This window comes from Pseudorca crassidens, chromosome 17 (assembly GCF_039906515.1).
Source record: "Pseudorca crassidens isolate mPseCra1 chromosome 17, mPseCra1.hap1, whole genome shotgun sequence".
Classification (NCBI taxonomy): Eukaryota; Metazoa; Chordata; class Mammalia; order Artiodactyla; family Delphinidae; genus Pseudorca; species Pseudorca crassidens.
In genome coordinates this window covers 79,342,999-79,370,461 of record NC_090312.1, presented here as the reverse complement: position 1 = coordinate 79,370,461, position 27,463 = coordinate 79,342,999, and the positions used below count along the sequence as shown (strand labels likewise).

General features: G+C 42.2%; 2 protein-coding genes across 11 annotated transcripts in view; one reads left to right on the top strand and one right to left on the bottom strand.

Moving 5' to 3' along the window:
• SDCBP (syndecan binding protein) overlaps nt 1–22,004 on the top strand; it is a 31,880-nt gene extending 9,876 nt beyond the window's left edge. For 2 of the 3 annotated variants that reach the window (XM_067712269.1, XM_067712271.1), the window contains exons 2-9: nt 6,527–6,592; nt 11,050–11,128; nt 12,236–12,345; nt 15,259–15,420; nt 17,163–17,338; nt 18,692–18,863; nt 19,614–19,705; nt 20,920–22,004. In XM_067712269.1, coding sequence (XP_067568370.1) covers nt 6,542–6,592; nt 11,050–11,128; nt 12,236–12,345; nt 15,259–15,420; nt 17,163–17,338; nt 18,692–18,863; nt 19,614–19,705; nt 20,920–20,974 — 897 coding nt within the window. In that variant the 5' untranslated portion in view covers nt 6,527–6,541 and the 3' untranslated portion in view covers nt 20,975–22,004. The remainder of the gene's footprint in view (nt 1–6,526; nt 6,593–11,049; nt 11,129–12,235; nt 12,346–15,258; nt 15,421–17,162; nt 17,339–18,691; nt 18,864–19,613; nt 19,706–20,919) is intronic. The other variant, XM_067712270.1, reaches the window with a different exon arrangement.
• NSMAF (neutral sphingomyelinase activation associated factor) overlaps nt 20,067–27,463 on the bottom strand; it is a 63,569-nt gene continuing 56,172 nt past the window's right edge. For 2 of the 8 annotated variants that reach the window (XM_067712266.1, XM_067712265.1), the window contains exons 26-31: nt 26,945–27,068; nt 25,927–26,010; nt 24,902–25,052; nt 24,362–24,464; nt 24,125–24,234; nt 22,499–23,188 (exon numbers count right to left, since the gene is read on the bottom strand). In XM_067712266.1, the coding sequence (XP_067568367.1) occupies nt 23,094–23,188; nt 24,125–24,234; nt 24,362–24,464; nt 24,902–25,052; nt 25,927–26,010; nt 26,945–27,068 (667 nt within the window). In that variant the 3' untranslated portion in view covers nt 22,499–23,093. Of the gene's footprint in view, nt 20,403–22,498; nt 24,235–24,361; nt 24,465–24,901; nt 25,053–25,926; nt 26,011–26,944; nt 27,069–27,463 lie in introns of those variants that run through there. The other 6 variants (XM_067712264.1, XM_067712263.1, XR_010936509.1 and 3 more) reach the window with 5 other exon arrangements.

Below are 27,463 nucleotides of genomic sequence, written 5' to 3'. Positions count from 1 at the left end.
TTAGCCTTATGATTTCTACTGGGCGCCTTCTTATATTTTCAGTATCTTCTGAAATACTTTGTTCATCCATCGTTCTTCCGAGCTTGGCGAGCATCTTTATGACGGTAATTTAAACCTCTTTATCAGGTAAATCACTTTCATTAAGGTCTTTTTTACAGAGCTTTTATCTTGGTCTTTCGTTTGGGTCATATCCTTCTGTTTCTTCGTTTTCCTTGACTCTCTGTTTAGATAAAACAGCCACCTCTCCTAGTCTTAAACGACTGGCCTTATAGATGAGCCTTCTCGTTCGACCCTGCACCAGCTCTTGGTTGTATCTCATAACCATTCAGCTTTCCCAGCAGCCTGCTTTATTGCTTTTGGCTCCCAGTAGCTGAGGGTGTGTCAGGTCTGTCACTGGCCCAACGGGGAGGATTGCGGTCAGCACCTAGATTCAGGCCGTTGGGAAGCCACGCTCTCAGGCAGCAGTTTTAAAAGTGTGCGAATTTACCTGTTTCAGGGGAAGATTGGGAAATAGGCATTTCTGTCTGCTCCCTCTGCACTGAGCCCTGGTAAGACTGCCAGTTGACTGTGGCTTGTTTGCTGCAGGCCTGTTGAACTGGTGGCCGCCAGGGCCAGGGATGTCCCCTGTGGGCGGCAGACGTGTACACTGGCACTAGGTCCTTGCTCAGAGACGCTAGCTGCCTCGGGTGGGACAGAGAGAGGGAGAGTGCAGATGGTACCTGCTGGCCCTCCCAGTTTCTGGAGAGAATTATAGCCCCTGGGTGTGTGTTTAATTACAAGCCTGCTTGCTCTACAGGCCCCAGCTTTGAAGATAAGGTAATCGATCTCTTTTACAGGGAGTCTGGGGTGCAGTTCAGTCTGCTGTCTTTACACTGTGCCCTGGAGGAGAACCTGTTAAGAACTGTTTTCTCGTAGGCCAGCTGGTGGGGCACCAACTTGTATGGGTTCCGCAGTTAGACCATCACTGGGCCGCACCTTTGGGCTGACAGCCAGATGATGGTGCCATTGTCCTCTCCACAGATGCAGCGCACTGTTGGCTTGTTGGTGGTGGAGGGGACTCAGGTAGGGTCTTCCTCACACCTGAAGCTGCCTTCGGGGTGAGCCTGTCATACAGGTCCAGCCCCTTCCATGCTGCCGTCAGTAGGAGCGCTGTAGTCCTGGGGGACCTGTGAATGTACGCCCTGCTGGCAGCCGGAGCCAGGCGATCAGGGGTTGACCCCTGGGCGGCGGCTACAAAAACCGGAGCACCAGACGTGTTGCACCGTGTTTTTTTTTAAGATCAGTGGTTCTGCAGTCCTGAATTTTCACCATCCCAAGATTTTTTAAAAACAACTCAGACTAAACAAGCTGACAGACATTGTTTTACCTTGAACGATCACACCATTTGTAAAAGGGGAGGCCAGTTGTAGTGGGTGGTTTGAGGGAAGGAATGAGTCAGTCGCTCAGAAATGATAAGTGCTGCCATTTAGGTGACATTAACGGGACGTCTTCATGAGCATGTTTCCTACTTTGTTGATCAGAGCATTGCTGCTAGAAAGCAAGTTAACTAGGTGTTCCAAAATATCCCATACAGTGTCTGAATTTTGGAGTTCTTTGGTCTGTGCGCATATTTAAGGACTGAGGAGGTTACCCTGACATTGCCCTGAGGAGGTAGAGGGTCAGATGGAAAACTTGATACTGAGGCAGAATTAGTCAAATTTTTTGTCTTCAGTTGCTCTGGAAGAACCCTGAAACTGTTCGAAGCACTGCGAAATCTCTTCGTAGTAATTGATTTGGGGGGTTATTTTCTAAAGGCCTGCACCACGGCGTGCAGAGGCGTTCAGTGAGGCGTGAGATGCAAGGAGGTTGCCGGAAGCATAGAGTGGCCCAGGCCTGGGTTTAGGGGTCAGTGAAGAGCACCAGTTCTTCCCAGGAATTAGACCAATGAAACAAAGTTGTTACTTTGTCAGGAATGTTGTGAGCAGACCATTAGAGTACATGGCAAAGGTGTGGTGCCTACTGATCTCAGGAGCAGTGAGAGCTGTAAGCTCTCCCTTCTCACTGATTGCTCCGTCGGCTGAAGAGAAGGCCTCAAAGAGATTTTGTCTTTAGTTGGTACAGTCATAGTGTTTGATAGAGTTTTAAGTGAGAGTAAAATGGGAATTCTCACACTGATGTAATGGAATTATTTTCGGAGTTCTCTTAAATCTCATTATTGATCATTCTGAAATTCCAAACATAATTGAAAGGATATCAAGAGTAGCCTTGTGGTTCTTCAAAAAGGGCTAAGTATTTTTTTTTAATATTTATTTATTTATTTGGTTGCACTGGGTCTTAGTTGTGGCAGGCAGGCTCCCCAGTTGCGGCTCATGGGCTCCTTAGCTGTGGCATGCGGTCTTCCCAGTTGTGGCATGTGAACTCTTAGTTGTGGCGTGCATGTGGGATCTAGTTCCCCGACCAGGGATTGAACCCGGGCCTCCTGCATAGGGAGCGTGGAGTCTTATCCACTGCGCCACTAGGGAAGTCCCCAGGGCTAAGTATTTTTGACACTTAGCTTTAGGTCAAAGGTTTAAATATACAAGTGAGTTAATGGAGTCCTTCAAGAAAAATAATACAAACATTTATTATTTTCCTGGAACGCTTTTAACAGTGTTGTTCGAACTAGTAGGTTTGTTGGGAGTTCCCTGGTGGCTTAGTGGTTAGGATCCCAGGCTTTCATGGCCCTGGCCTGGATTTAATCCCTGTTCTGGGAACTGAGACCTCATAAGCTGCTCGATGTGGCAAAAACAAAACAAAGCAAAAAAACCCAAAAAACAAAAAAACCAAACCCAACAAAGTAGTAGACTTGCAAGGTGAGACAATTAGAACTTTCCAGTAAGTTTTAACCATATCTTGTTTACTGTAATTTTGATACTATTGGCTAAAATATTTGATAAACAGTTGTTTCCTGTCAGGATAAGGTATTGTGTTAGATAAATAAAAAGTTAAATGTGGGCCTTGATCTCAAGTAGCGGAGTTAAACATAAACCAGCTGTGATGAGAGGCAGAGTGAAACTGCTGAACTGAGAAACAAATGATGTCTGACTGAAGTCATCAAAGGTGACCTCACAGAAGTCACCTTGACTAAGATGTTGATAGAAAAGTTCTGGGAGAATATTCCAGGAAGAAGACAAAGCTTTTATAAAGATGTGGAGACACAGAAACACTTGACCTGGGTAGGAAATGGCAAGTCATTTGTGGCTGGAATGTTGTAATGTTTGGAAAGAAACTGGATGAAATGAGACCAAGAAATAGTTTGAAGTAAAAACATTAAGGAATCCTTTGTATTTTAGAAGAGTGGTGAGATTTAATTAAGGTCAACATACTTAAAATGAACAAACTAAATTTTTAAAAAAGTGTAAGTTGGGGTGATATTTGTTTTTAAAAAAATTCTGGAAAGCCCATTTCTTGGCCTGAGTGTGTGGGTATGAGTGACCTCAGAGTTGTTGAGACAACTTCAGTTAATATTAGTTTGAAGAAAAGCTGCTGTGGGGAAAAAAATTGAGAAAACTACTCGGTGAGTTTTGAAATGAGCCACTCGTCCATTTCATTTTTCATGAGGAAAAATGGGATCTTGTAGGTGACCAGTGGCAGAACCAAACATGGAAATAGCACCTGGATTACTGGTCAACATTAGTTACAGTGAATTTAAAATGATTGTGTTTATGATGTCGATAAAATGGTTGAAAGTTTAAATAAAATGTGTTTAAGGAGAAAGCTTCTAGGGAAGTGATCTTTTGAGACACAAAAGGTACTTCATTTTGTTTCCCCGGATTAACAGAGTTAAGCCATGTTTGATTGTGCTTTCTCAAGAATTTGCATTTTATCCACAAACCTAGGCCCCGTTTTCCTCTTCAAAACTGTATCAGGCTACTGCTATTCAGCATTTTATTGGAGGTTCTACCCCAGGGCAATTAGGCAAGAAAAAGAAAGAACATGGGCAGAGGATTTAAATAGACATTTCTCCAAAGAAGATATAAAATAGCTACTAGGCACATGAAAGATGCTCAACGTTATTAGTCATTAGGGAAATTCAGATCAAAACTACGATGAGATGCTGCTTCACGTGCAGCAGGATTGCCGTAATAAACAGCAGACGATAGCGGGCATGTGCCGTGCCGTCTTACGTAAGGGCCTTGAGCCTTCACAGGCTGTATGTGTGCGGGCGTGGGCAGCGGAGCTCTTAGAACCAGTCCCCGCAGATGCCGAGGGACAACCGCACTGGCCAAGATAGAAACTGGAACCCTCTCGTGCGCCGGTGGGAATGTAAAGTGGTGCAGTCACTTAAGAAACCAGTTCAGTTCCTCAAAAAGTTAGAGGATGCCCATATAACCTGGCAGTTTTACTCTTAGCTGTATACCAAGACAGGTAAGCATTGTGTTTACACACAGATTTGGATATAAATGCTCATTAGCATTATTAGCAGCATCGTTCGTTAATCAGAAAGTGTAAAGCCACCCAAAATGTCATCGACTGCTACCCAGAAGTGTCATGTCCATACAATGGAATATTGTTCAGCCATTAAAAAGGAGTGAAGTACTCGTACTTGCTACAGCATGAATGGACTTTGGAAGCATTAAACTAAGTGAAAGAAACTAGACACAAAAGGCCACATGTCCTGTGATTCCAAGTTAAATGTCCAGAACAGGCAAATCGAGAGGCAGAAAATAGACTCATACTTGCTGGGAGCTGGAGGGACGGGAGAATGGGTGGGCCTGGGGCTGTTTTCTGGGGTGATGGAAATGTTATATTAGATGATAGGGACGGTTGCACAACTCAGAATGTACTAAAAACTGTCAAATTGTATACTTTAAAAGAGTGAATTTTTTGGTATGTGAAGTGTATCAATTTAAAAAAGAACTGTCATTTAGTATCCAACTAGGAGACAGAAACCATATAGTAATTTGAACAGTGAAAGTTTAGTGTACAGAATTTTTAACGATACCATGATTGAAGAAACAGGGATTGGCCAGTCAGAAGTAAAGAGAACTTTAAAGAACACAGGAAGAGCACATTTACTAAGTGTCTGCTCACCCCAGGGCTGAGATAGAGTGCCCCAGGATGAGCTGTCCTCTTCCTGTATCGGGATCCAGGCTTTGTTGGAGAGAGTGCAGCCGTCACTCAATGGACGGTGAAGTTGCTGAGATACCAGACTTCCTGGATAAGTCTCCCTTTGGGGTGCTGCACCTTGGAACTTGCTGCAAGCCACAGGAAGGGGGTGCTAGGGAAAGCTACTCATGAGGGATGCCTGGCTGGTGACACCATTGCTGGGAACATGCTCGACAGAGTATTGGGGACGGTTGGCTGCTGTGCACTGCGGGAGCTGGGTGCTTAGGCTGCTCCAAGCTGGCGCCTGGCTGGAGCCATACACTGGAACTTAGAAAGGAAAAAACCTTTTCTCCTGCGGTGTGCCTCCAGCTTCCTCTGCTGACAGAGCTCAGCATCTTGCCACCTGGCAGAAGAGCAGATAATTAGAGGGCCCATCTCCATTTCCACAGAGCAGCCAATTATGGGTGGATTTTGATTGGGAGGTAATAAATTGATATGTCAAACCCTGTACCAATTTAGAATATATTCTGTTTTGTTGGGTTTAAAGGAAGTGTTCATCTCAAAACAGCTAAACAATTTTGGAGTGTATATTCCTGTAATTCTTTTAGAGAATTGTGTTTTAAATTACTACAAAAAGCAATTCATGGTCACTAAAAATCGTTGAACCATATAGGAATGTTTAAAATATAAAAATGTCCCTCTTATCTCAGTCCCTTACCATCTATTTCATTCATTTCTCTTAAAGATAGAACTCTTGATAACAGTTGGTGTATATTTTTTTTTACATATACATATTTATGTAATATCTGTATATATTTTCCTAATAATAGAGGTTTTATACATAGGTAACACGTATGAGCTGTTGTCGATTTTTGTAAGAAGGATGTAATAATACTGGCTCAGTTGCCAAGCCCTTGTGTAAGCTAGATGAGTCACATAATCGTTCTCTTTGATTTTATTTTTTTTGGGGGGGGGTGGGTGGTACGCGGGCCTCTCACTGTTGTGGCCTCTCCCGTTGCGGAGCACAGGCTCCGGACGCGCAGGCTCAGCGGCCATGGCTCACGGGCCCAGCCGCTCCGCGGCATGTGGGATCTTCCCGGACCGGGGCACGAACCCGTGTCCCCTGCATCGGCAGGCAGACTCCCAACCACTGCGCCACCAGGGAAGCCCCTCTTTGACTTTCTAAACTTCAGAAATCAAGGGGCTTTTTACTAAGGGACGTTTAAGATCTGTAATGGATGTAGTTTGATCACAGAAGGGAGGGAGAGGTAGTTTGGCAACCATTCATCAGCCAGCAGTTTTTAGTATAGCTGCACGCTCATATTTTCCCATGTGTTTTGCAAATTAAATGTCTCTTGGGTTAAACATTTATACACGTTTATGTGTATGTTGCTGGCTGCATGTACTGTTGAAATTTCAATAAAATCTGAATCTTAGAAATTTTTTCTTTTTTCTTTAGGAAAATCCTGCAAAAATGTCTCTGTACCCATCTCTTGAAGACCTGAAGGTAGACAAGGTGATTCAGGTATGTTTAAGTCCTTTAATTTAAGTACTTTTTTTCCCCATGTACTCTGCCTATATGTTCTGGTTATAGGTGAAGTGAAGTAAGAAACTTAAATAGTAGATGTATTTGTCCGTTTTTACACTTTATAAACTTTTCAATTTTTTCTAAAGTTTTTCTTTAGAAAAAAAAAAAGTTAGAAAAAAGTTAGAAAAGCTAGAGATTCTTCTTCATTTCACTGTGGATTAATGGGTACAGGTTATTATTTCTTTGAAACGGGACTTAAACTGTTCAAAGATAGCTTGGTTTTATAAGTAAGGTTTAAATTAAATACATCTTTTTTTTTCTTGTTGCGGTACACGGGCCTCTCACTGTTGCGGCCTCTCCCGTTGTGGAGCGCAGGCCCAGCGGCCATGGCTCACGGGCCCAGCCGCTCCGCGGCATGTGGAATCTTCCCAGACCGGGGCATGAACCCGTGTCCCCTGCATCGGCAGGCGGACTCTCAACCACTGTGCCGCCAGGGAAGCCCTAAATTAAATACATTTTAAGTTGGTAAAATATACTACAACTTCTTAGCTAGTCCATTGTCTTGTTTAAAATTCGTACGTTCTTTTGGGTTTTCAGGTATGACAAGTCTTTAACATAATTGTCTTCTCTGAAGTTAAAAATCATAGAAATAGGGAGGTACATGCTGCTTTAGGAAGAGTAGTAGTGTAAATGCACAATGAAAGTGTAGTGATTTGTTTCTTTTTAAATGTAAGCAGCAGACAGTTTACTTGTTCCTGCTCTAAGTGGCTGTGTTAGTACAGTTTTTCTAATTTCATTAAGTCAGAAATTTTTGTATTCCTTTATGTAAGTATTAGTTTTGAAGGTAGATGCTTCTGCTTAAGAAGAAAGTTTGCGATTGGGATCAATTCTTGCAGTTCTGTAAATTTTTATTTTTCTTTTTAACTAGAGATAATTGTATTTAATGAACCCATCGTGTTTCCAGTTTACTTTCAACTTGTTCTCTCAAAGTCAGAATTTTTTCAGCTGTCATTTGTTCTTCTAATTTGACAAGACAGATTGAGCTCCCTGTTATAATTCTTTATTGCTAAAATCTTTTTGATATGATAAATGTGATGAAATTCTTTGATTTTGAGTTGTTTTAGTACTTCACAGCTTCTTCCCCTAAAGATCATTTTACTTGAGGTCTTGACCTCAGTTTACTCTAAATGAGATTTACTGCTTAACAATTATTTAATGAACAGAAAAACGTTTATTAGAAACTTGTGAGAAGAACACAAGAATACAAGTGTTTTTTAGGCAAATTGTTGGCCCTTTTAGGGTGAAAAAAACCCCAGCAAAAATAGTGACAAATGTGTAGCTGAAATCGTCCGCCGTGTAGCAGTGATTGGATAAAAACGGGGGGTCACGACCACTTGCTTTCCGTCATGGCGCCCCTGTGGATGTTGACGGGTGGTTTGTAAAATCTCTTGACATCCGTTCAGCTGCAAAGGCTTTGGTGCCGGCCCGTTTTAAGTGGACTGTTCGGTCATCTGAAATCTCTTTTTTTTTTGGTATTTTGTCATTGTTTTTCTCATGGTTTTTATTTCCACGAAGTTCATCTGAACAGGCACTTTCTTTTTAAAAAGCTTTTATTTGAAATATTTACCCTTCAAGAATAACACTTAGGCCATTAATGTGATATCAGGGCACTAAGTGATAGGATTTGCAGATGGGTCTGAGAAAATGACTCATTTCCTTTTCGTGCTTTTTTTTTTTAGTTTTGATGGAATTGAACTTTAAATTAACCATAGTAGACTTTGAGCAGAGGTTTTTTATTTTGAGAGCAGCGGAAAGAGAAGGAAACGGTTGATACTGGCAAATGTTGGATTGGAGGATAAAGAGGGCTGTAGTCTACGTCAGGCTGACCTCTTGAAGGAGAGGCAAATTATATGGGTATTTCCATTAGAAGACTTTTTATGTCCTGAGCAGAAAGCTGGCTGCCTGGAGATATAACAGCAAGTAAGGAGGGGGGACAGATGGTTCTTAAATTCTCACTGGATTTTAAAAGATTCCTAACCCAGCCACTGCAGTCTGGGGCTGGTTTTATTTTTTGTCTTCATTTTCTATGGTAGGTGATACTTGGGCTTTTGTTTTTGAGATGCCTCTGTAAAGGTGGTGGTCATTTTCTCCTCTCCTGGCCTTTTATACCACGGCAAAACTAAATTGCAGCATTTTGTAAACTGTCTTAAAATCAACGTTAGGCTTGTGGCTTTCAGTATCATACAGTCCCTGAACCTCCCTGTCCCCTGTGAGTCTTTGAGAGGAACCTGTGGTTGCCACACCTGTGCAGAATAAGCTGGTAAGAAACCGTGATTTCGTCAGTTTCCTGTCACAGTGAGCAGAGATTGACACTGGTGGCTCCATGAGCGTGGTGTCTCCACATGCTTTCTGTAATGGCAGAAACAACACGCTCTGGCATAACTGCGCTCCGTGGGACACCCCCAGCCTCCAGACACCATCCGCCTCCCACCCTTTTATTTAAAAAATAGTTTGAGATTTCAAGTATGTGTGAAATGCTGTGCTACATTTAATGGCTTATAGTCCTTAAGCCTTTATTGTACCATCTTTCTTTTGTTTTTACTACAGAATATATAGTAAGTAAATACATAACTTTGCAGAGAGCTTTTTATATATGTTCTTACTTCAGTATTCCTTGGATGAGAACAATAGCAGTGAATGAAAGAACAGAAAATAATCAGTGTAAAAAAGGATCAACTTTTTAAAATTAGTAAATTCTATTTTTTCAGAGCAGTTTTTAGGTTCACAGCAAAATTAAATGGAAGGTAGTTTCCATGCCAGTGACCCCTCCCATGCACCTCCCCCCGACTCCACCTACACAGTGCATACAGTGCCCGCCTTCCCCACTGCCAGCATCCTCCCCAGCACGGTGTATTTGTTACCGTTGATTAACCTGCCCTGACACAGTACTGCCACCTCAAGTCCAGAGTTACACTTGACGTCCACTCTTGAGGTTGTTCGCTTTGTTGGTTTGGACAGATGTGTGGTGACATATGGCCACTGTTGTAGTGTCGTGTAGAATATTTTCACTGCCCTCACCGTCCTCTGTGCTGTCCATTCCCCCCTCCTTTTCCAGAATGTCCTATAGTTGGAGCCTTTTCTGATTGGTGTCTTTTGCTTAGTGATGTGCATTTAAGATTCCTCCATGTCTTTTCATGGCAAGCTCATTTCTTTTTAGTGCTGAACAGTATTTTTTTTCTTAGAGATTAGCCAAGAAGCAGTCCACTGGCCACTAACTAGCTCCTTTTAGCTGATAGTTGCTGAAAGAATTTTCATAATTCAGCATACTTTGAGTCTGTGGATATGTTTAAAATTATAAAGATTTTCATGCTGCATTTTATTTGTTTAGATTGTGACAGATTATGAAACAGTAAATATTAAAGAATGACCCAATAACAAGCATATCAGAACATTTACAATCCAGAGAGTGAGGTACCTTCAGTGGTTTTGTAGACTTTCCTTATTTAATTAAGCTTCTATCTCTCTAAGCATCTTTGGGACTACTCTTAGCATTAATTTCAGTGCTAGGTTGATATGTAGGTATAAACTTCATTACCTAATCGACATATTTCTGACTAAGTAAAAAATGATATTAGAGATGGATCTTACAACTTACTGCCAACCAGTGACATGTGTCTATTTTAGAAAGTCAGATGTATCTGTAAAGGAAAAAGGAGTTCCTTCAGTGGAATATTTAAAACGACACAAGTTGCAAAGGCAGCCCTGGGAGGCGTTCCTGGCATGCTTGCGCATGAGTCGTACTGATTAAGTGTGTGCGCACTGTCAAAGTTTCTGCAAGCTTGACAATTATAAGTTACATTACTTTACCGTCATTTTTATGTCAGTGATACAGTATGTGTTTTGCATAGTTTGTATTATTTATGTATTTAGTATAACATAACCCCTTCTCATACTTGCTAAAATGTAGATAAAGATTATTTCAGTGGGATATGCTAAAATGGCGAAATAAATATAAGTAACTTAATAAATATTTAAATTTTTAGGTGTTTTTCTGATATATGACGTTTTATATAAATACGGTTAAGCTTTTTTCACATGTAAATAAGATACTTAGACTAATTAGCAAAAGAATAACGAAAACGTAATGTGTGTAACCTTCATTTTATAATGCATTTTGAAAATATTAATTTGCAGTAGCACTGTGAAATATTGATTATATTTAGAATGGTGCTAAGTCACGTTTTATACGATAGTGTTAAATATAACATGAAATACATTTTTGATTTGTGGATTTTCTTTGAAAAATATATTGCTGAAAGTGTTTGGAATTAAAATTTCTTGAATAAAACTAAAGTGTTTTAGTTTCTTTTTGGAATTACTGGATTTAACTTATAAATTATATAACAAGCTTAAGTATAGCATTGGTGTTAGAATTTTCTTCTTTTCTTTTTCAGGCTCAAGCTGCCTTTTCTGCAAACCCTGCCAATCCAGCGATTCTATCTGAAGCGTCTGCTCCCATCTCTCAAGATGGAAGTAGGTTTATACTTCGGGTTCATTCTCCTTGAACACAGATACTTGTTAAGCCTTCTTTTGCTGAAATAGGGAATCCAAGATTCTTTTTTTTTTAACATATACAGCATGAAATGGTGGTTAAAGCTCTAATAGTAAGAAGAAAAAAAATGTTCATTTCAAAAAATAACCCTTTAATCAAGAAAGTGAACTGTGAATATGAAGGTGTGTTTTATGACTTAATGAAAATTAAGTTAAATGGAACTCGCTGGCTGAACTGTCCTCTCTTTGCAGGGCTTGGGGGTTGGTAGAGTTGAAATTTCCAGCCGCTTCCTTCTGAGGGAACTTCCCAAATCCTGGAGTCTCTCCCCGGGTTTCATATCCTCCTTCCTGGTCCCTTTTCCTTCTAAGTTCATAGGGATTCAGGACGGAACCCTTAAATAACATGACTTAAGATACAAAAGGAGTGTTAAATGGGTTTTTATGGCCTGTCATCTTAGAACATTGTTTCTTTTAGAAAATTCATTTTAAGTCACAAAGCATGTCAAAAAGAGCTTTTGGAAATAGTACCTGACTTTGCTACTCGGTTAAATACTGTCAGTATTTAAATGTACTGTTTCCAAGATTTCATTGGTATGTGCTTTTAACATTCCTAAAATGATACGACACTAAATAAATTTACAAGCTTTCAGTTTGTTTTTTGTAGTTCAGAAGAATCATTTCATAGCTGTGTTTACTGAATGAATTTAAAAAGTAGCTGACTGGACAGTGTACATTTTGGTCCGTTGTTCTTAAGTGGAGAATCAGTGGTATGTTTACAAAATTCCTAATCAAATAGGTTTAAGAAAAAGGCAGGGCAAGGTAATTTGGAAAAATTATTTCTACTCTTGAGTATTGTGAAATCTGAGGTTTCAGTTCAAATGTCTTATTTTACTTTCATCTTTAACTTTTTCTGTATTTTCCATTTCTACTTGTCTTTACAGAGAGTGGGATTTTCCAAATTGCTAATTTAAATCCATCTTAGATTTTATAAGTTAAATGTAATTTTTTAACACAAGTAAAAGTCCATAATAACAGTTTTTGAGTATTCTACCAATGTTTTTTCTTTATTCATTTATTCGTTTATATTAGATCTCTATCCTAAACTGTATCCGGAGCTCTCTCAGTACATGGGCCTGAGTTTAAATGAAGAAGAAATGTGTGCAAATATGGCCGTGGTCCCTGGAGCACCAAGTCAGGGGGTACGTATAGTGTGATTTTGAATTATGTGAAATCATACTTTACACGTAGATATAAGCTAACTCGTCTCTGTGGTTAACTCACAAATGTATAACTTTAGCACTGACCTCTTCTCAGGGATTTTAGATTGCCTTCTAGATATCGCTTTTTATGTAGTCTACTTATGTGCTATGGCCGCTTTTCTAATTTATTAGGAGTTAAAGGTTCAGATGCCTCTGACTGGTCCATTCTCCTTCATCTTCTGCATTTAGTCAGTTAAAGACCTAGTGATTCTGTTTCTACTGTGTTTCTTCTATTCATGTAATCCATTCCAGTCCTGGTATAACCCTATTCAGGGTTCCTGTACTTGTAACCTAGATTATTATAGTAGTCTCTGACTTTTCCTGTAGTAACTTCTTATATCAAACAGTACTAGGCTGCTGCTGGACTCGTCATTCAGAAATACAGGTCTGTCATACCTTCTTGTTGCTCATAATCTTCTAAGGTTAAGTCTAAAGTTCCTTGTAATTAGACACCAAATTCTCGGCTTAAATATAGTGCATCTCAGTCTTTTGTTAAGATGATTGCGGTAAGACCATAGTACTTCATAGCACTTGTCATAATTATAGGTAAATGCTTAACTTCATGAAGATGGGGTCCATGTCTGTGTTGTTGCCATGACCCCAGTGCTTAACACAGTACCTGGCTTTTATTTATTCACCAAATATTTATTAAAAACTTACATGAGTCAGGACAGTTGGGACAATAGAAACCACACTAGATTTTTCAACAGAGATAACTTAAGAAATCACACAGGTTGAAGAATTTAAAAAAGCAAAAGTGGAGCACAGATGTAATTGCAGAAGGTAGCTGCTTCTCCTAGGAATGGGGCGCTACACAGGGTGGAGGTTGGAATTATCAGAGCTGACAGGCATGGTGGAAGAGCCCCGTGACCTGGGCCTCAGAGGCGGGGACGCTGGCTGTGGGTACTGGTGCCTCTGAGGGGTTGTACCAGGGAGGCTGGTCCTGGGAGTGTCAGTAAAATCTGGAGAATGGAATCAACTGCTGTCAGCAGCGTTAAGGGATAGACTCAGGCAGTGCTGCTAGCAGCAGGGGGCAGGCAGGAGGAACGAGACACTTGCCCTCCTCCACGTGTGCTGGGTGCTAACCAGAAACCCCCGGTAGAGGAGTGTGTCATTTGCATGGTCAGGCCCCAGCTGCACCAGCTAGGGTGGGTTCGGAGCTGACAGTAGCTTATACCTGGTGCTGCCTGCTCCTCTGACCATTCAGTATATCCACATGCTTCCTTATAGTTTCCCCTTAAAAGATGCAGTGCTTCCTAAGATTGAGGTTCAGCAAATATTTTCTGTTAAGGGAACCATGGTAAGTATTTTAGGCTTTGCTAGCCACATATGTCAGTACAGACAGAGAACTCGAAAGCCTTCAGGCAGACGTGAACTTGGCAGACCTGAGAGACAAGGCCTAGGTGATGGGCAGACAAGGCAGAACATGGTAGCAGATGGCATTGGAGGGGTTGGCATTGGAAGGGTAGTCAGGGCCAGGTGGCCTGCAGCCTCGTAGCGCATGGTAAGGGACTGGGCTCTGAGTTGGGAAGTGACATAATGTGATTTATTTTAAAAAGGTTTCTATGCTTGCTGTGTGGCAAATGAATAGAGGGCAAGATGGAAGCAGGGAGACTATCTGGAAGGTTATTGTAGCTGCCCTGGGCAGGAGGGGGCAGAGGTCACGTGGTGTTGATCATGCGGTCTTCTTAGTAAGAACACTAGGCAAGTGCTTAGCAAAACTTGGTGGGAAGAATGAAGATTTCTTTTCCAAAAGTAAGGCCGCTCCAAAGCTGCTCCTTTTTTGTCCTATATTCCAGCGAAACTAAATAATTCATTTGCTTCTTAAGTTTTTCTTTTTCTATCCTATTACCTAATTTTCCTGTGCTCTTATAGCTATAATCATTGACTTTTTGTAATTCTTCAAAAGTTCCATTTTCTGGTATTGTGTTCTAATTTGTAGTATAGCTCTGTGTGTTACTCCGATAGACCATCAACTTTGGAATATGGTATCATAATTACCATGGATTCTGAACGAAAAAATTTGCAGTCTGTGGTGTGTGTGTAACTGAGGTTCCTCTTTCCCTATCATTGCTGCTCTGAGCATCACAATTATTAGGTGGATCAGAGCTTTTTATGACAGATTCCAATTAAGAAGCCTTGGTAATAAATAAGCTCTTCCCTCACTGCCTCCGGTAGAGGGTAAAGGGTCCACTTAAAACAATAAACTGATTTTGGTCAAGAAAACTTGAAAAAATGAGGAACTTGAAACAATGGTACCTGACAGAGTCCCTAGTATAGCTATTCTAGGGCTGTTTGGTGTGTCTGTTCAGTTGGTTAATCCATAGATGTTTATCACTGGGGACGAGAAATACCGTTGGACTGTCTTGTGTGTGTCAGCACTCGTATAACATGCACTTTTCATCCTCACAGTGGAGCTGTGAGCTAAGAAGTTTTCCCCTTTTATAGAAACTCTGAAAGCGTAAGTAGATTGTTGAAGATTGTTGAAGAAGGCCATATAAAAGAACCCTCTGGAAAATGCTGAGTGAATTTCAAAAGTATGATATGGCCTTTTTAACGTTCAAGGATAATTTGGCTTGAAGACAAGCCAAAGTACACATGGAATAGATGCCAGTGAATTCACGAGGCAGCAGAGAGAGTCTCTTGGAGACATAGATGTGGGAATAAGTTACCTGAAGAATTAGTTTTAAAAAAAAAGTCATTTTTGCAAAAAGTCAAATTTTATCTGAAGGAAATAATTTTCAGATTATATTTTGGGAAACCACAACTGAATATATTCAAGTAACTTATCATTTTAGAGTTTTTCAGGGAGAATGTTTCTACATACTGACAGGTTGTGTATGTTTCTGTCAGCAGTTGGTAGCAAGAGCTTCCAGCATGAACTATATGGTGGCTCCTGTAACTGGTAATGATACTGGAATCCGCAGAGCAGAAATTAAGCAAGGGATTCGGGAAGTCATTTTGTGTAAGGATCAAGATGGAAAAATCGGTCTCAGGCTTAAATCCATAGATAATGTGAGTATTTTGTACTGTTTATTTGAATTTTGTCTATTATTAAGTGACCAACGTTAGAATGATTTAAAATGTAGGTGCTTTAGTTTTAATGGTGCTCTGTGATCGAGAGTATTTTAAATCCGACCTTCCACTTGGAGACGCCGCCCCGTTCTGAAGAGGCAGAGTTGGGACTTCCAGCATTACCGTGAATGAAATTTTTTTTTCTTTTTTGAGTCCTTTTCTTGGAATAAAGTTGACTAGTCTGCCTGTAAACATAACAGTTTATACAAGTAGAATTCTGGCATTGAAATAGGGCAACACATGAGGAAGTTAAGGGAAGACTGACCAGTGAGAATCAGTGGTCTTATGATGTGTGTTTTTAAACTAAAAGATCATGTAACTTGTTGTAATGTGGTCTTACAGGTCTGTTATTTCCATCCTTCAGTTTGGGTTTAATGAGGCATTTTCTAGGCAACAGTGACTTTCAAAAGTACTTTAGAGTTACTTTTGCCTCTCACCTTACCAGACTGAAGAAATTAAACCCGGTTACTCTGAGGAAACGTTCAGGAATGTTGAGGATGTGCTGAGTCTTCACCCCGATTTGTGGGTTTGGGCATTATTTATTGGATTCCTTTTCAGTCTTCTTAGCTCAGTGTGACCACCTTTGCACATAGAAAAGGATGGTGTGGCCCATGGCGGAAGGTGGCTGAGGGCATTGTGTTTGTCTTTGCACACTCGTGGCTTGTGCAAGACACGTGAGCTTGCTGCTCTGGGAAGCTCGGACTTCTCTGCTCTCCCTTCCTGTTCGGTGAATAGAGTACACTGCTGCCCCTTCCTCTGTCCTAAAGAAGGAGACCACACTCTTCACAGCCCGTCCCCCATAGCAGTTATCCTTGCAGTGGGTTTGTCCACTTGACTGAAGCTCGTTGGTCCAGCCACTTTGCTGGGTGCCGCCTAGTTTCAGGCCCTGCCCTAAAGTGTAAGACATGTGACATCATGTCTGCCCCAGCTTAAGGCGGGAGAAAGGATCCAGCCTTATAAATGCTTTCGTATTGCTGTCGTACCATGCTTCCTTTTCCTTTATGCTGCTTATTTATATTGTGCTCAGCATCTGAGATTGAGAGTTTACGTAAGTAAAAACATCCCTGTGGGTTTAGTTCGCAGGTACTCGTACTTGAGTTTTCTGTATTTACTTCATAGTAGATTCTTTTAACTGGAATGGTATTGAACGTGCCCACCTTTTTAGGCTGTTAAATCTAATCGTAGTGATTATGCATAATTTAGCAAGTGGGCAAAGGAATTCTTCAGCTCAAAAGGTAGAGTTCTGACCTTAGACTATCATTTTTTAAACTGTAAGAGAAATCACACAACTTCTAACACTTTACTCCCTTTCCCCCTAAATAATGATCAGGTGCTAATACCTGTTTGGTATTTTATCAAACTCATAGAAGCTTACATTTATTACAGTAATCTGACTTTATTTTCCTTAGTCTTTTTATTCCAAGATGGGGGTGATGGAGGTTGGTCGGGTGGGTCATGATTTGAGGTAGAAATTACTACTGAGATCTCACTTTTTTACCTATTTCTTAGGGTACTGCCTTGATAAAATTTTCAGTTTCGTTCTTGGGGATAATGACACATACTTACTCATGTAATTTTTTTATTTTTAAATAGGGTAGATTCCTAACCAGTTGGTTCCTAATTTTCCAGCATTTTTAAACATGTAACAGTGGTAAATGACGGGTGATTTTCCTGTTCTCTAGGGTATATTTGTTCAGCTAGTCCAGGCCAATTCTCCGTCCTCGCTGGTTGGTCTGCGATTCGGGGACCAGGTGCTCCAGATCAACGGGGAGAACTGTGCTGGCTGGAGCTCCGACCGAGCACACAAGGTGCTCAAGCAGGCTTTTGGAGAGAAGATCACTATGACCATTCGTGACAGGTGAGCTGACTAAACGGTCCACGGGGACACTCAAGACTCGTTTTCCTTTTCTTGGGCTTTTAAGATTCTGTGAATGTAATATTTTGTTGCAGAAAATGATCAAATGTTTCTGATTAGCCTTCTACCCTTGCAGTTGTGCAGTGCAGATTTTTCTTACGTAGTTTGACTTTTTAAAAATAGCATTCTGGTTTAGCATACACTTTATTCCAGAGCTTATAGAAATCGGTCCTCTAAGAAGTCACTTTCCTTTCTTAATCTGTTTCTCTAGAAAATAGAAAAGAAGGCTAGAACGGTAACTAAGCAGGCGTCTCAGCCTTGCTTTCCGGTTTCCTGCTCAGGGTAGACACGTGGTGCAGGGCCCCTGCAGAACTCCACGGGGTCTGCAGGTTCAGGAAACCCAATCTGGCCTTTTGGGTGGATGAGGCTCTAGTTGTCAGGTGGGAGGATGGAACGCTTTCTTTAGCTTGTTTATTTATATTGGAAACATTCAGCACACGTACTGCGGGCTTCCTTCCCGGCCACATGGGCGTTGAGGGTGGACCTGTATCACATTGTTAGCTTTAGGGGTTTTATTCGTCTTAGTTAAATTTGTTTTATCTACCTGTGTGTTTCCATATCACACATGGTAGGTGGTAAACATTTTGTAGAGGAATGCCACCTTTGCTTTATATCTAAGGAAAATTTCAAAAAGTAACTTGGACTAACACGAAGACATGACTGTTGTGAAGTTTATAACGTGCAGTTCGTATTTTGTCATGAAACCTGTGCAGTCACGTGGCAGCAGAGTTGCAGAGTGGGCAGGTGCAGCTGGCGGGCGGCCGGTGCACGCAAGCACACGGCCGTCTTAACCACCTTTTCTCCTAAGGGGCTGGGGAACTTCCGTCTCGCTGCTTCTGCGGTTCTTCTAAAACAGAGCAAAAATATCTTGTATAAAGTTTTCGAAATCAAGATGTGAGAAATATTTTAAAGGTTCTAAACAAAATAAGTATTTCCTAAGAAGTTAAAAAAGATAAAAATTCATTTTTAAGACTGATTTTTGTTCAAACCTGTCTTCATGTTAAATTACAGCGAGTACTGTAATTTCAAGGGAAGAGCATATTGATAACTGCATGAAGGTTAAGTCTTTGATGCTTATAAGAAGGAAATCGTAAGGCAGGCAAACCGTAATGGAGAGAATTTCTTAAAAAGTCATCTTTTGCACTAAGATGTACAAAATCCGTGCCAGACATACTAAGTAGCTCTCATTGGAAACAGTGAGTTTATTGTGCCAAAGTATCCAGTATGTCAGAATGGAGAGCCATGAAAATGCTTACTTTGGAATTAAAGTTTTAATTGGAGCCATTATGTTTACAGGCCCTTTGAACGGACAATTACCATGCACAAGGACAGTACTGGACATGTTGGCTTTGTCTTTAAAAATGGAAAAATCACATCCATAGTGAAAGATAGTTCTGCAGCTAGAAACGGTCTTCTCACGGAACACAACATCTGTGAGGTCAACGGACAGAACGTCATTGGACTGAAGGTCAGGAGCACAACTTAGGACTCACTCTGCTGCAGTTTGATTTTAGCAAAAGCGTCTTTTTCATTTGTCTATTTCACTGGTGCTGTCATTGACCAACCTGTAGAAATTCAGTGGGGTCCTGGGCTCTGGCCGTGCTCTCACGCTGGGGCTACCACCTGGAATTGTGGCTTCTGTAGTGGGGGGCAGGGGCTAGGCTAGATCTCTGAAGTCCCTCGACCCAGAACCGTGGAGACCTGAGCACTGAAGATTTTGAGGACACTCTGGATGGATGGATGATTGCTTTTTTCAATCCAGGAGTTGTAGGGAATGCGCAGTAGTTTACGTTCAGATTAGTACTTCATTCTTACGGTTTATTCCCTCCACATATTCCTAAATAGAACTATTCTGAGGTCTAAAGGTTTTCATTAAGACCTGCTCGTTTCATTAACCTGGGTTAAGAATACAGTTAGCCGAGGGGCTATGGTAATATTGTATATGGGGACAGTGATTTGATCGTACGTGATGAGAAGAATGATTTGTTGGCTGATATTTTCAACTCGGTTTACTTAGCAGTTACCACTCATGAAATTGTGGTTCTGTTGAATTGAAACTTGGTAAAGAAACTAGAAAAACTATAAATACCAAGGGTCAGGATTTTAGAGACATTAGCAAAACCTCAAAGGACATATATTTTTTTTTTTACCAACAATAGTTTTATATGTATTTAACAAAGCTTCAGTAGAATTAATTTTCATTGTGTGTTTTCAACAGGACTCTCAAATCGCAGACATACTGTCAACAGCTGGGAATGTAGTTACTATTACAATCATGCCTGCTTTTATATTTGAACATATTATTAAACGGTAAGTAGACAAATTCTTCAACCTGATGCTACGTTCACGTGACCTCATAGAAGCACTGTGCTTCTTGTAATTCTCAAACCTTCGGGTTTTTTTTTTTTACCTAAGAGATGACATTGGCATTATCTAGAAATTTGAAGTAAATTATTTAAATCAGAGGAGTTGGTTGGTAAGGATGACCCCTCACAAATTCCCAAGTATGGAATAAAATCCACTTCCTAAATTTTGATGTTTCCTAGTAGAAAAAGGTACACAGCAGGGGTGGGCAGGCTCTTATCGGTTTTCAGTGAAATCGTAGTTGTGGTCTGCCTGCAGCTCCTCCGCTCGGTAGACACCTGCTTGTGGTTCATGAAGAATTCTTGCATGTGGGGTGTTGGAGGAAGTCTTTTTTTTTTTTGGCTGTGTTGGGTCTTCATTGCTGCACGAGGGCTTTCTCTAGTTGCGGCGGCTTCTCGTTGCGGAGCACGGGCTCTAGGCACGCAGGCTTCAGTAGTTGTGGCACACGAGCTTAGTTGCTCGGTGGCATGTGGGATCTTCCCGGACCAAGGCTGAAACCCGTGTCCCTGAACTGGCAGGCGGCTTCTTAAGACTGTTCCCCCAGGGCTTCTCTGGTGGCACAGGGGTTGATTCCCGGGAGCATCTCAGGAGGCAGCAAAGCGCGTGGGGTGTGCTGTCCGTCCTCAGGAATGGGACTGGAAAGCTGAGGAGGGAGAACAGAAAGGGGGCGGCCAGGGCTGTCTGCCCAGCAGCTTCTACACTCTGGCTTGGCTCAGCCAGCGTAGAATTCTTCTTGCAGAATCTACCTTGCATGTGGAAACAGAATTTAAAATATTAAAAACATACCACCTGTAATGGTTTGTTTCAGCATTCTGGGTAGAATGCAGCTAGCCGCTCTTGGGGTCTCGGCGGGGAGAGTTGTCAGGGCTGATCCTGCAAGAGCTCACTTTTTTTAAACCAGTAACAGCTCCCACCCACTTCCTGCCAACAAGTGGCATTGTCATCTTCTGTCTTCTGAACTATCCAGCCTTGATATACAAAGAAACAAGGACTTTTCTGTATCTTACCTAACTTTACTAGCCAGGATGCAGATAGCTTTTCACACTGGGTATTTTGCAAACTACTAGATTAAAACCTTCCCCCGCATTCCAACCTGATGCTCACAGCGCTAGTCTGGATTGGAGTTTTCTCGGTATTTAATAGAAGTGGCTCTCTTGTAGGATGGCCCCGAGCATTATGAAAAGCTTGATGGATCACACCATTCCTGAGGTTTAGAAGCCGCGGCGCAGTGGAAACTTCACTCAAGTTCTCCCGTTTACATCTCTGGCAACGTACCTTTCTATTATGCACATGAAGCTTTCTAGGAGCCAGCAGGCGTATTTCCTGTCTTACAGCAGGGCTGGGGATCTTACTGTCTGATCCGGTATCTTGTTCAGACTTCAAGATAGTTGTAGCCTTATCCTGATGTTACAGTTGAAAGACTGACTTTTGTAGACTAGTGTGTCTTTACTGGAGACCGACTGATACAGGCTCAGCTCTGTTGGAACCAGTCACCTTCAGTCCTGGGTATCAGGTAGTGCTGTTCATATCACTTTAGTTCTATGGTATATGTGCATTTTTCCTGTTACCCATAGTACATTTAGAATGATTACTTTTTTCTTTCAGTTCTGTTTGTATAAAACACCAATTAAGTAACACTGGTTTCATTCCATGTAAGCATTATTATGTAGTGTATGTAGGCTGCAGGAGACTGTATTGACTATCATTACGTTTTAACTACCTTTACTTAAATATGCTTGGACTGTCACCATAACAACGTTAAGCCTCTAGAATAAAAGCCAAACTCTTGCTGCCTTTCTCAAGCCCCCAATGCAGTTCTCTGTTAAACGGACACTAGCCCAGAGCAGTGTAACGGTACATGCTGAGCACAGCACAGCTGCTTAGCTGCATTTGAGATTTTCTAGTCCTTGTGTAATGGAAACTTTTCCTCTCAGAGTTACTGGTATCACTTTCTGAGAAATGAATCACTATATATGTAATGCAAAAATTCTTGTGCTCTATAGGAGAAACTTTGACTTCTTTTCCATGTGTAGATTAAGTGGGATAAGACCTGGCTTTAGGCACTTACATGTAACCCAGCTGCTCTGGGATGTCTTAGAATGCTATCATTTGTTCCATTTCCTGACCCCTCCCTGCAAACAGAATGACAGCGACACTTCATCCTGATTTGTTTTTCCTTCTCTTTGGTTTATGACTATTCTATTTTAATTGAAAATGTATAAATAAAGTTAGAGTTTAGTCTGTCTGTTATTGCATCATTGGAAACATTAGGCCTGTGGGAGAGAGTCATCTCCCAGAGCGGCCGCCACCTGGGAGCCTGAGGAAAGCCCCTCTGTACTGAGAGGGCCTGAGTGTTGGGAGAAGGGCCTCCAGGCGGGAAGCTGGACTGCACTGAGCCTATTGCTTCCCTGGGGGTACCCAGGCCGAGTCATAGTTAACATTCAACGTACACCAGGGCTTGTAAACGGTGTAGAAAGATCTTACGTCACATACTTGCTGTGGTTCAGAGGTGGTCAGTGCTACTGCTTCACAGCTTACCTCGTGCGAAATTCAGAAAAGCCAAGCACGGCACGTTTTTCAGTTTGATTCTCTACCTCGTTATCTGGACTTTGGTCTGAAGATAGTTACTGAAGCAGAGGATGATGTTCACGGTACTCAGTATGGTTTTCTGGAAGGATCAGTACTTGAAGTACCCAGTACTTTGTTAATAAATCATTTAAATGAGAATATGAAAACTGCTTTCATTACAGAAAAATATTTTTAATGTCATAGAAAAGATGGGCATTTAATAGCTATAATGAAATAAACCGTTCCCAAGAACTGCTAATCCTTCCCCAGGTTCTTAGAACCTGGGGGCCAGGCGGTTATAGAAAGTAAGCACTCGGTGGAAACACACATCCCAAAACCCAGCGGGCAGCAATTGTGTCGAGTAGGAAGACATAACGGAGTGACTCGGCAGCAGAGAATACTCACATTTTCTTGGAAAGTCCTTAAATTGTTCAGTGCTTTTGGGAAGTTTCCCCAGCTGGTTTAGTATCTCTTAGCTACGCTCTTTGCCACCCAAACTTGTCTTCTGACCATCGTCATCCTGGGCTGACCACCTGCCTTACACATGTTAATGTTTTTCTCCCCAGTACTGCCACATCTCCATCTGCCTTAGAGCATGACAACTAATGGCTTTCAGTGAAGTCACCATGATTTATAAAGTTTAAAACCACAAATTTCTCATGTGGTAAGACTTCTAACTACTATAATTGCACGTTCACCAGGTCGTTTAAAAGTTTGGTTTAAAAAAGCATTACATAGAGTTCAATAATATTCGAGGAAAAGGCACTTAATACTGCAATTTCCAGAACATAATTTGTCTGTCTTCCCCTCCCGTGATGACACTGCTACACTGGTCGTTCATCCACATACACGTTACGGCACCTGCGAGAAGAGACGTGTGGTTAGGGGGTGAGCTGACCAGGAGGTACCACGTGGTCTTGTCCTATAATACAATCTGCATGAACTCAGAATAACTACTCAGTACAAGGAACTTGGGAGGAATAAGAAACTATTTGAATGTAAAGCTAAAGCAACTGGGAATTGCAGAACAGAATACAAATATATACACCTGTGACAAAAGTCAGGCAGCAGATGAGAGAAGTAGGGAATTGGTGTGAGTTTGCTGGTTTACTTCCATTTCTATCAGGAGTCAAAGTGTTATTTAAAGCTTGTGAGCTGGGGAAGAAAGGCATAGACAAGTCACTTCAATGTATAATGTTACGAAGAAATAACCACACACAACAGTGACAGAGGGAAGAGAGTGAAGGTGGGCAGTCAGTAGATACTTATAACCATAGCCATTACACGAATTAACCATAAATCCTCCAAGTGCTTGAGAGGAGAGGAAGACGTGCAAATGTAAGCAGAGTGAAAACCCAACGGGCAGAACGGTGACGCACACAGCAGCGCATCCTTCACTAATGTGAGACATCTCCAGAAACCCAGCTGCAGAGTCTTCCCAGGATGAGGCCCCGGGGGGGGGGGGGGGTCTGTGGGAGGAAGACTTCATTTCCACTGTGACTCATTACTTTGGTACCGTTGCCATTACTTTCGTATTGTTTCTTTCTACCGTGTGCATGTACTAAATGCACATACAGCTTTCACTTGGCTTTTAATTCTCCATGTGGAAGTCAAAAACTTCCATTCTGGAGTCGACTGTCTCTGAAACCAAGAGCTGCAGGTGGCCTGGCCAGCCAGGATCTGGAGGGGAACGTCCACGGCACAGAGGACACACGGGGAGTTTTCTGCTTGAGAAGGGCTCGTCTGCTGGTGGGAAAAGCAGGTTTGGTGGAGTCAGGTCAGCGGCAGACAGCTTACCTGTGTGGCCCTGGATTCTCTCCCTGATCTTCCCCCCGAGAAGGTCCCAGACAAGCAGCTCACCGGACTGACTCCCGGATAAAACCGAATTTCCGTCCCAGAGAAAGCACCTGCAAGAAGGATTCAGAGATCATCCTTTCATCGTTGGTCACGAAGGAAGGGCCAAAGCAGGCCCTGCGCCGTGATCGTGAGCCTGTCCATAAATGTCTTCACCACGAGTAACTCGAGAAAGTGCACCTCTGGGGCTCTTCCGAAGTCATAGAAGAGATGAGCATTCCTGTCTGCACATCGACGACGTTTAGACAGCCATCTTCTCCTGCGCTGAGGACGTGGCGACTGTCTGTAACACAAGGCGGAACGTGGATACGGGTTACAGCTTCACAAGTGTGGTTTAGATTAACCTGAGATTTTACTGCTGAATCCAGGGGCCAAATGTTCGCTTGAGCTACAGCTACTCGTATTTAACCAATGATGACTAGCCTCTCCCTGAAACGCTTCTGTTTTTAAGACACTGGGCTGATGACCCTTTGGTGTGAATTCATTTACACCTTATAAATTAATTTCTCCAGTGAGGTGAGGAATTAAGAACAGTACCTGATACTGCTTTTCTGATACAAATACCACATATACTGTATTTTCCCATGAAGCAGCCTTACCCATAGGCAAAACCTCTTTTTATCAGCAAACAGTGCTTTGCTTTTTATATTCTTATTATACATTTCAAAATAATAATTCCAGTTCCCCTGGTGTTATCTGTATTAAAAAGGCTAACACTACCTGGGCTGAAAGCAGTATCACATACAGTCCCTGAGTGACATGGAATCTGGTGCAATACGGTGGCTGCAGTGAGGTCCCAGATAGTCACTGTGCCTTCTTTGGTGCCTGAAACCAACAGTGTGCTTGCAGCGCTTAAACTGATTGTATCGACCTAGACGAGAAAACAGACGGTACTCCATTTAGAATCATGGTCACTGAGCTGCGTTTCCCCAGCCCATTCCTTCAACACCACCTACTGAATGATAATTCATTTAAAAGTGAAATTCTTCATATGCCAGTGAATACAATGAAGTATTGCTGGGGTAAACGTAACACTTTTCAAAAGAGCCTAAAATTGACAGTCTCAGAATGATAACTCCACGAGTGATAAGTGGTAGCAGGGTGCCGGACTGCCCGAAGCACAGCGGCTCCACGATCACCTGGGGAGGTGGGCATCTCTCGGGGTTATCCTCACACGCCCTTCTTGAACTACACAGTAAATAATATGTCTCAACCCCAGTCAGTCTGCTGACCGTGCAGATTCGACACCAGTTCACCACCTCAGAGGAAAGGCAGTAGTACCGCAGGCCACGGCAGGAGATGCAGCCGTGACCTCATAGAGACAGAGCGGGTGAACAGGACGCGGTGCCAGGCTTGTGCGCCCGCTGCACGCACCATGCAGACAGGTTGGTGTCCTCACCCTAGACAGAGGGCCCCCTTTCCACCCTTGGTGTCAGAAAACACATCTAGTTGCCCCGATAGTGTGAGGATACCCAGGTGTTCAACGTCGTGCTCAGACACTGGTCTTTTGGAAGTCTAGCTGGACGGTAGCTAATTCTCAAAGAAACAGCAAACTGGGGGAAAAGAGACAAAGACGACTTGGAAGCCCAAAGAGCTCCAAGAAACGAGCTTGCCTGTGCTCTCCCCTCCGATGAGCAAAATAATAAGCAAAGCAAAAGATCGTAAACACACAAGTGAAGCCAAGAACCTCCACCACCCCGGACGGGTCAGCTGGGCTCCCGTGCAGCTCTGTTGCCGGTACTCACGCTGACATCGTGCTCCAGCTCGGCCAGCAGGTCAAATTGCTGTCTCCTGGAGCCTGGCATCTCTGCAGGAACCCCGGACCACACCTAGGACGGGACCCATTGCAGAAGGTAGTTGCAAACACTATATTTTATAGCATTTCTAACACGTGCAGGAAAAACTCTCCTGACTGACCAACTCCCCAGCTGCCAACAAAATGAAATGTCGTGAGGCTCGGTCCCTCTGCCACATGCCTGAGCTTTTATTCCCGCCACCACGTGCTTCCCGAGAGTCTGCTGTACCCGTGTCTGCTTCCGTCTCTTGCACTTGCTGCTGTGACTTAAGTATTGTGTGAACTAAAGAAATCAGTGCGGAAGTGTTGTGTCTATTAAGGTTTTGAGAAAACTCAAAAAGGCAAGTCACCAAAAAAATTTACTGAAATCACACGTAGGCAAGAAAACTTACCTACCGTAATGTCCCCCTCAGAGGCGGGGGCACAGAAATGATGAAAACGTCTTGAAGAAATTCTAATGGTTTTAGGTTCTTGCTTTCTGTTTATATAAATGCAAATTGGAAACCAAAGAGGATGAATACTGCTGTGGTTTATGCAATAAAGTTGTGCAGAATTCCAAAGAAAAGGCCAAGTATGGTCCCACGTCAATAATGGTGAAGGGCTGTGTGGTTCTGTGTTCTGACTTTAAATACAATGTCTTGCCTTACAGTGATTCTCCACTTTAACTTGATATTTACTGATCAACTGCTAGTTCCTTAGCTGCGTGAGGTAAGGGGGCTGCTGTATGTTTCCTTCTAAGTCCGCTGTCTAATGAACCACCCAACCCCCAGCGGAACACACAGGACAGACTCAGGAAAACGTCCTCTTATATTAAGATGTGCACACACTAAACACAGGCAATAACCTTCCACATCCTTATACGTCACTCACACTTTGTGAGAGTGTGACAACACGTCAACAGCAGGGAGCTGAATGGCTTATAATATCTGTATTATCCAAACATTTTAACTTAGAAATTGTATATAAACCTTCACAGTAGAGTCCCACGACGCCGAATACAGCCTGTTGTCATGCCAACAGATCTTACTAACAGCATCATCGTGTCCCATTAATGTGTCTTGGCGTCTTCCAAATGCAATGGAATAAAAATAGCTAACATAAAAGATAACGAGAGCTATTAAGACAGCATTCCAGCTTAATGTTAACACTCTTAAATACATCTTCAAGAAACTTTAGAGAATTTAATTCTATACTTACTAAGGCCCACTGGAATTACAAACTACTTGTTCTCATGTTATTAAACCAAATACTCAAAATGTGAATTGAAAACTAGAGATTTCCAGGTCTGGCTCATCTGTGTTTTTACCTCAATTTAAAAACTTAGAGGAAAATAGAGTCTGACTGGAGAAATTACTAGATTCAGGTAATCACATCCAAACCCAACTGTCCTCATCTGTTCCCTTTTGAAAACAACGGGAGATCCGCCCTCTCCTGCTTCACGTCCACACAGGGAGCTGCACTGCGTGTGGAATCGTGAAGGGGCCCGC